This window comes from Melanostigma gelatinosum (genome assembly GCF_949748355.1).
Source record: "Melanostigma gelatinosum genome assembly, chromosome: 12".
NCBI classification, from domain to species: domain Eukaryota; kingdom Metazoa; phylum Chordata; class Actinopteri; order Perciformes; family Zoarcidae; genus Melanostigma; species Melanostigma gelatinosum.
Window position 1 is genome coordinate 8,851,183 of NC_136645.1, and position 9,190 is coordinate 8,860,372.

Below are 9,190 nucleotides of genomic sequence, written 5' to 3' on the forward strand. Positions count from 1 at the left end.
GCACTAAAATAAAAGCATGGCTTTCCTTTCATAATAAACATCTTTTCCTTCCCAGCACATCAAAGAGAGCACTTTACAATTGCTCCTGATAAAAGGCTCCTGACAAATCCTTTTTTTATAAACAGAGAAGAAGAAAAAATAAGCCCTGCTGCTGACACAGTTCATCTTCAATGCGATGTTCCTCGACTAATACAAGACGGGCAGAAGTAGACAGCGTTGTTTAGTACAGCTGTCGCTCTCTGAAGTGAGAGCTCCTTTGCCGCACATGAATTGATGTTTGGTGCTCGAGGTAACTGAAAAGAAACCATTCAACTGACAAATAAAATAAATAAGTCATCCATTGAAACGTGCAAAAAGGTTTCTTTTCGAAATGTTTTTTTCATGACTCCCTCTGCTGGTTTGTGTTCTCCCGCAATAAAGACAAGACACTGTGGCTGTAATGTCCAAAGACGGACTCTGAAATCCATAAACGTGCTTTTACATGTTGAGTGTATTTATTCAGAGATGACGGTAGCGGTGCAAAATTATGAAATGATATTTCTTCCTCACTCCATGTCTCCCAGCCTGGGCAAAAGAAACATGATTTTTAATTTTTTTGCAATACTACGTATTCATGAAATCCAGTATGTACTATACGCTAATCATCACAGTATAGTGTTTCATGCATTAATACAACAAATATCAAAACACTAGTATGAAGGTATTGGGGTCGACCAGGGTGTTTTGTAGGAGGTGAAAATTGAGTGTTCCCTCATTGCTTCATTTCAACAGTCCCTCCCTCCATCAACTCCTTCATCACGCACTTCCCCCAGTGATGATGACACACCGGAGTGATTAACGCTGAAGTTGAGAAGGTGTTAATCCTGGACGTGGGACCCCCCCCCGATCTATTCCAAACAGAACAGCCCAGTATTGGCCTGAGGGAGTAACGACAAGGTCAGCAGCTCACGGTGAAATAATGGTAACAGGAGACTTCCCAGGGCGGGTCGCTGGTATTTGCTTGCGGGTCCCGTTCCCGTCCTGTGGGAGCAACAGCGGTGAAGCAAATACCCGGCTTGAGCATGAAGTCTCGGAGCGATGGGGACTTCAGCTTGCGGGATTTTGGGGATTAACAGAAACTTGTCACACATGCTGAGGGTCACCTAGCAGCTATTTACACACACACACACACACACACGCACACACGCACACACGCAGATCAAGAGGTCCCAAATTGCTGTGAGCAAAGCACAACCTCAAAAGGTCTTTCTTGACAAAAGATGTTCACTTCATATAATCCTCTCTGAAAACAGCCTCTACTCTCCCTCCATCAAAAACTCCCCAAATATACAGGCTGATGGTTTAAGAGCGTGGCCCGACTCCAATCAACGCCGTCTGCACTGACACGGAGGTGCGACGACCTTTCTGTTACCAAACTATTTGACGGAGGTTCAGTTCGCGGCGCAACTGCAAACGAGTCTCAAACCAGAATCGTGTTGTTGCGTCACTTCACTTTCTTGTTCCATCCAAAAGCAAATATCTCTTAAGAAGGGCGCTTCTGTCAAAAGAAAAAGCAACAAACAAAGCAACCGCTGCTCTGAAGAATTCATATGTTCACCAGCTCTTTTGTGTAGCCAAGAGAACACTCCCCATTCCTTCTATTACACCTCTCGCCTCTCACTCATTTTGAACGGGAGAAGTGATGGCTGCATGTGTACATCTCTTGTAAATACGATATCTGCATTCAAGCGCATACATCGATGTTCACGAATATGTCGCGAAGGCGGTGGCTCTTCTCTTTGATTTCAGAGGAAACGGTCTGTTAATGGATGAGCGGCGGGTGACACTTCTCTCTGTGAAGGCCGACGCAGATGGAGGGTACACGTGATTGACAGCTGTCTGTCGGGGCCTCTGCAGCTGGCAGTCTGCAAACTCTGTTGTTCTCCTCACAGATTCGTGATACAACTCACATTTCCTGTCATTGGCTCATTGATCCGGGATAGTTCAAAGCATTGTTCTACGTGCACGTGTTAAGTTTCTCCGATTATCACACAGCAGCATGCATGCCTGAGTCGGCTGACCTACTATATGTATCTCTGATCCCGTCATCCTCGGGGCAGAGCGGCGGATGATGAGCAGGAGGAAGCTAAATCACACTGATGGCTGTAATGACCAACGATGCGTAACGGAGGGAGACGTTTCTAACCGCGTCTGTCGTTCCCTCGTGGCTGACAAATCAATGCCAGCGTGCCCTAAAAATGTCAAGCGACAGCCACCCGCAAGGGTTTGAAAGACAGACTCGGGGTGAGGCTGTTTCCTAAATGGCTTTAGCAGAAAGGGGGTTGTTTTAACCGGGATGGCAGACATACGTCAGCGTACCTACCGCAGATTTGGGAGGACGGGTTTGAGTTACGTCCCAGGAAACCGTGCTGAAAGGTGCACCTGAGAGACCTAAGTATGGGAAGTTCTACTTGTTTCAGGGCGCTCTGGTCAGCGTATTTTTCCTGCTCTCCGCCTGTTTGTTAAGACAACAGAGACGTTTATTTTGATGATATCCTCAAATCTGATCCAGGGTCATCTGGATCTGTCTCTAATTATTTATTGAGTTTTCTCTGACCAGAAGAAGAAGAACGAAAGATCAGACCCTCAGAAACGCAGTTGATATGCAGAGGCGAGACAAAGAGACAGACAGAGACGGAGAGAGACGTCCATCAAACACACTTTGTAAACACACTCTCGCCCTCATGGGACTTGTTTTATTTGAGCTTTTTTAGCTTTTTTGGAAAGCTAATGAGCAGAAATCCAACTCAACTCCTCATCACCTGACTTTAACTTTGTAGATTCTTTCAAAGAAAGAAATGTCAGTAAACCAACATTGATGTGGTTCTTTTCAAACCATCTTGAAACAAGAAACGTGTTACTATTCTGAGAGTCGCTGTAAGAGCTGCCAGTCAACCTTTTGATCCGTTCACACATTCTTTGTGATGTCGAAAGGAAAGGTTGGATTTGTCCCCGACACCTTTTCTTTAAGTTTTTAGGCAGCAGGCGATATGACAGTGAAATGCTGGAAAGCACATTCAATAAATAGCCTTTTTTTCCTCCTCTGTGCTTTATGCTATATTGCTGGGGAAGAGTTTTTAAATATGCTGTGACGAAGATTTCATTAAAATTTCCTCAGTGACGCCACCTGTAAACTTTTCCCACGCTTTTTTTTTTCCTGTAAAAATGTCCAAAATATACACAACGCGACACTCGGGAGACATTTCTTATTATCTGATGCATCACTGACTTCAGTAACTAACACAACACACTTTCTGAACTCTGTCCAGGTAGTCGATTGCGTCCGAGTGTTGGCACGCTCCGATGTGTTCTGGCAACAGAGGACTGAATGTCAGTCGGCTCGGATCCAGATTTGGCTGCCAGATTGAGGTTTATTTATTTATTTGTGGGGGGGAGGGGGACTTTAGCTGATTTAGCTAAATATGGGCAAGGAGAACCTCCCTAGCTTGGTCCTGGATGATGAAGACATCGCAGCGCACCCCCCGCTGACGTGGATGGAGGCCGTTAAATGAAAACAACCTTTTTAGAGAAAGGCTGAAGTCAGTATCCTGCTGACGTCAAAGAGGTGGTACGTACCGCCTGTTTCATCACTCACACTATTTTTACTCCCCCGGCATTCATACATGAGCTAACCCTCCGAGTGAGAGCTTTAATGACGATTGAGATGATGCGTGTGGTAAAACATCTCCTGAACTACATCTTTCCACTTCTTCTCTGCCAGCGTGGGTCGTTTTCTTTTTCAGGGAAGCTTCACTCTGCGGTTCTCTAATGATGGAGCCTTCACGTTTGTGAGCACGAAATCATAAACAATGAGCAGTCTGCGCATTACCTCGAGAAGAAGCGTGGCCCATTAACTTTTGTTACATGCTTTTTAATGATTAAGACGCGAACCAAACTTCTATTTCCATCGTAGTGTGGACATTTTTTAGGACTTATTAGGCTCTAATTGTGACATGCAATGTTGTAATCACCTGCTAAAGATTAAGAGATAAGTCATTTGTTTACCCTTATTAATAATTGGAGCATGCTGTATCCAAACTTGCCAACTTGTTAAGATCCATAGAAACCACTTTCACAGACCAAACCTAAAACCTAAAACATAGACTAGCTGTGGTTCACAAGGGGGTGCATCTCTAAGGGTGTATGTCTCTGATTCTATCTTTGCCATTTTGTCTTACATGCAGAGCCACACACACACACACACACACACATCCTGGCTCGTGCTCTGTCCCATCAACACAATAGCCGGGTTGTTACTGTCTTATTCATTCAGCAGATGAGGTTTAGCTGCTGAATGACAGCATCCTGTTTGGTCTGTGTTTACAACCTAAAGATAACGCTGCATCCTCCTGGATGTTAAACTCATCTGTCCATCCCAACACTTCCCTGTATTGTTCCATCCAAGCAAAAAGACAGATCTAAAAAAATAAAAAACACTCTTTTCCCCTCTGCATGTTCCAACTGCAGAATGCAACTGTAGAATGCACTGCAAGAGGATTACAGTAAAAACTGGTGTGCAGCATTGGTATTATAAGCGTATAGCTTATCTATAAAAATGAGGGAGATTAGTAATTTAACAGATTGGAATTTCTATAAACTACAACAAGGTAACCCTTCTGCTACACAGAGCTGTTCAGACTGTATGTATCCGGATGAAACACAAACGCTCAACATCTTCAGCACTTACTTCACATGAAAATAGTCCAAATGACAAATGACAGAAATTTGATCACTCGGGTTTTGTTTTTTTTACTCACCCTCCCGCATATTGTAAACCGTGTTGTCAGCATTTCCCGTCGTCGTGGACAGACACCAGACGCGCAGAGCGAAGAGCAAAAAGGCAAAGTTCCTCCGCCGCCTCCAGGTCCTCATGATGCCCGGGCTCGGTGTGGTGAAGCCGGGGCGGGGAGGGGGGGTGGGGGAGGGAGGGAGGGAGCGTTCCGGTCAGACGAACCAGCACGACCAGACACTTCACACAGGTGACAGGATGGAGGTACAGGTTATAGCAGTTCACAGGAGGTGTAGTAGCGAAAGGGGGGGTTGAGTCTCGCCGCCGATACTCAAACGAGATGTGGCAGAGGCCGTCACTCCAAGAAAGAAGCTGTCAAAAACTTTTCCTTCCAACGCCAGACGGCGAGCGACGGTCTGGGGGGAAAAACGTACAAATACATGCGTTAGCTAAATGTTGCTAATGTGGTAGTGGAGGAGAGGATGTTGGCGGAGTAGTGAGGCGTACTTGCCATCCCTTCCAGGGCCGGAGCAGCCACCCTTCGCCATGTGCGCTTCAGGCTCCGCTGGGTCCTAAAGCCGGACAGGTTCAAACACGATTGAGTGAACAATATTTTAATAACTTTATTGAACAATAACTGTGACAAACAACAGGACAGGGTGTAGAGCAGAAAGAAGACAAAACAAATGTATCGTAATGTGTAACAATGAATACATTCCGAACTCTTAAGCATATTTCAATACAATTGTCAACTTACAGAAATACAACTATACATAAATCACCAATATACCAAATATTCCTTTGCAGGAGGGATATCCACAGATAAAATGAGATTTAAGAGATCCCACAGATAAAATGATATATACATACATATATACATACAAATAGGTGGATTAAGATCATTAATTCCTTCCCAAACTTACTCTTTGTAAGATATAGTGGATTCTGGAAAGGGCACCTCCCAAGGCAGTTACCCAGTTTGACTATGGCACCGCATGGAATGTCATTTGCTGGAAAATGTAGTGTGAAGCACGATGATAAGTTGTGTGGAATGACATTTATGCATGTACACTGATGGGATTACAAGCTGACATTTAAAAAAGTTTAAGCTTTTAACCTGTTGAACCCTTATTTCCCACTAAAAGTTTATTTTTTCAAAATCCTTGAACCAATGTTTTAAATAAAGCTGTGTGCGTTTAAACTATGCTTGTCTGCGTATTGTGCATTTGTCATGATTGAGGTTTGTAATGAGATGAACAAAGAACACTTCATGATTGAATTTCGGTGTGAATGTTGTATATTAAAAATGTACTAAGCCCATCAAAACAAATTCCTCATTTTGAAATACCCCTAGGATGAGATTGCCTCGTCTCTTTCTCCATCTCTGTGTCCAGACACGCACAAACACACACCGACAAACAGTCATCACTGTCCCCATCTGTGTTTAGGGCAGGCTACCTGAATCTAGTTTGGTCTAATCTTTTCTAGTGTGTGTACGCCGAAGGCAAATGAAGTCACAGACGTCAGTTCATCTCCACTGAGACTACAAACTGCAAAGAAAATGATCAAATATACTGCTTTACCTGAGGTTACTTTGATTGAAAAAATAATATCCCAGTGTCTGATGTATCTGTGTATCTTTATTTTCTCTCTGATGAATTGTATTAAAATGTACGCCCCCCAAAATACACCCTATTTTCTGTTGTTCTCTTGTAACTGTTGAATTGTTTCTGTTTTGGCTGTGTGTTTGAATGACACCCCTGCTTTTCTTGCCTGTTGCTCACCCTACGATTCTTTAGTGATACCAATTTCATACCAACATTCAGAAAATATAGCCGATTTTAAAATGGGAAGACTTTTTGGATGCATGTTAAGATCACAATCCTGAAACACAGCACTGCTAGAAAGAGATGGCCATGAGGCTAGACGTTCAGATAGTATGGGTGCCAGTGAAATGACCAATGGCTTAACACATATAATGAGTGCCACAGCTTCAATGTACACAATTAGCAGTGTAAGCTCGGCTAGTGTTCTCCTTTCTAAGCCAGACATATCACTCTTACCCTCAGGGCATCTGAGTCAGTCAGAGCGGAGCCTCACAGAACACAGTGCACATTATGTAGAGATACCGATGTGACACACGATGCCTCAGAGAGGCAGGCTAACTGACAGGAGTCCTTCTCCTCGTATACAACCGCCTGTCAGTCTGTGCTGCATCATCTGGAACCAGCACACATGGCAGGAATGCATTTCGCCCATGCGGATCATTCATTTAAATTGCCTTGCTGGTAACACAGCCATCATTTAAGTCAGTGGACAGCAATAACGTTTACTGCGTCTGTTCCTCGCTGTGGGCCAAAATCAATCCACCTAGATGCAAGAACCTTGCAGCACCTGGCAGCTGGTCCATCATTTTCATTCTGGAGGAGACTGAACTACAGTACCGAACTAAAGTTTAACCGAGCATTTTGTTTGGGATATAAAACACTGTCAGTGTTTCGTCAAGAGCAACCCACTCACCAAAAGTCTGCCAGAACAGTATGCATTTATACTGCGCGTTTGTCTGAGTCCTGCGGCACATGTCCTTCCCCTGGTCTCTTTGCATCCCAGCAGGCTCTGTCTAAATGCCACAGATATGTCAGTCACCTTTACAGGCTAAATGTGGACTGCAGTCCCAGTCTGTGCTCAGAAGTCTCCTCTCTTATTACAATGTCATCTCTGGTTTGGAGCTCTCGGACAAAGGCCCCCTTTCACGGGCGTTGCGTGTCTCCTGAGTTTGATTAGTTGGAATTCCAGTGTTCCGGATGGGAGGATCCAGAGGCCTCGAGGCGGACGTGAAGCCAATGACGAAACATGGTTCACCCTTCTCCCACTTCATACACCTATGCAGTACTGTACAGATGACAGAGTCAAGGTGCTTTGCTCAAAGCACTGGGACTACATTTCCTGGAAAATGACACGATTTCTATACAGAATGTCCTTGGAATGTTTTTATTTCATTTTGAGATACATTAGAGGAAAATTATTTCATAGATAAGGAATCAAATCACAAAGGAAATGAGAAAATGATGTGAATAATCTGTATTGTGTTTTATCACTCAGTGTGAGAGAGAAAGACAGCTTAGCATTTCATCACTTTAATATTTCAAACATAAAACCATTTATTAATTAGGAGTGTGTCGGTGGTGGGTGAGAAGGTTGAGCTTTGTCAATGTCTGCCCAAAATAACACTTATAAGCATAATGCATCATACAAAATGTTCATCTATAGAATCCTTTTACAGTGTCACTTTGGTCCACAAAATGCTTATTTAGCCATTGTGGCATCGACAGAAATATACAAATGGGTCTTACGTTGCGTATCAAAATGAAGTCAAAAACTGGTGAGAAAGCTACTCTAAACATGTTCCTGTCACTCTGTTGACAGCGAAATCTTCTTTACAATGTCTGCCAAATTCAATTGTTTTGTTGCTATTGTTGCATTACTTTGCATTGTAAAGCAGTCAGGATGCAATGAGCACAGATGCATGCCAAATGAACATGGCATCATGTTCATGGTAACAGAAATTGAGATAGAATCAAATGTATACATAAACACAGGCATAGCATACATGGAGGAAAGTGAAGAGCCAGAATGGCCAGTGTGTATTAACCCTGTTTGCCTTTCGATGTCTCCCATTTATTTTTGCAGGATCTGGTCCAGAAGTCTCTGTAAAACAAGAAACAAACAGATCAGGGACATCAGGTGGCGAGGTCACACTGGCAACGTTACAGTTGCGCCTGCTGCATTTCGTCAAGAAACTAAATGTTCTGTTACAGAGCCATTTGACGTCACACTATGCTTTATAATTGCTGGCACTGTCAGCAAACCACGCTACGCTGATTTACTGTTTGAAAAGAAAATTGCTGGTGGCCCAGTGTATGTAAATGTTGGCAAATGAGAGAGAAGCCAATCATGTTGAGATCATCCTGAATAAGTTCTTGGTAAAAAACACAAATGCATTCTCTTTTTCTCTCTCTCAAACACACACACACACATACTATCTGAAGCTGCCATGATTGTGTAATTATCTGAAAGAGATTGGAGACATCTCTTTACATTTTCACATCTCACCTGACTGACAGCAAACTCATTGTTATGGTTATCTTATAACTGGGAGAGTGAGTGAAGGCTCACCCACAAGTGAAGCTGAATGGATCCGTCTGACACGGCATGTCCTAAATAGATCATTCATTTGCCACATGCCCCTCACTCTCGGAGGATGATATACTGCCTGTCAAATCAGACCCTATGCATTATGTCAGCAGGGCGTCTACTGCGCTGAAAGCCAGAAGCACACCGTGGTACACGGTTTAAGTTGAAATGGGCTTAGCTGTGATGCATTAAGGGTTTACTTTTAGGCTCTTTGTGTTTCCTGATCTG

General features: G+C 43.5%; 1 protein-coding gene across 3 annotated transcripts in view; it reads right to left on the reverse strand.

The window, feature by feature from the left end:
* adam12b (ADAM metallopeptidase domain 12b) overlaps positions 1-5,222 on the reverse strand; it is a 63,481-nt gene extending 58,259 nt beyond the window's left edge. For all 3 annotated transcript variants that reach the window (XM_079280605.1, XM_079280604.1, XM_079280606.1), the window contains exon 1: positions 4,797-5,222. In XM_079280605.1, coding sequence (XP_079136731.1) covers positions 4,797-4,911 — 115 coding nt within the window. In that variant the 5' untranslated portion in view covers positions 4,912-5,222. The remainder of the gene's footprint in view (positions 1-4,796) is intronic.
* Between the last annotated feature and the right edge of the window lie 3,968 nt (positions 5,223-9,190).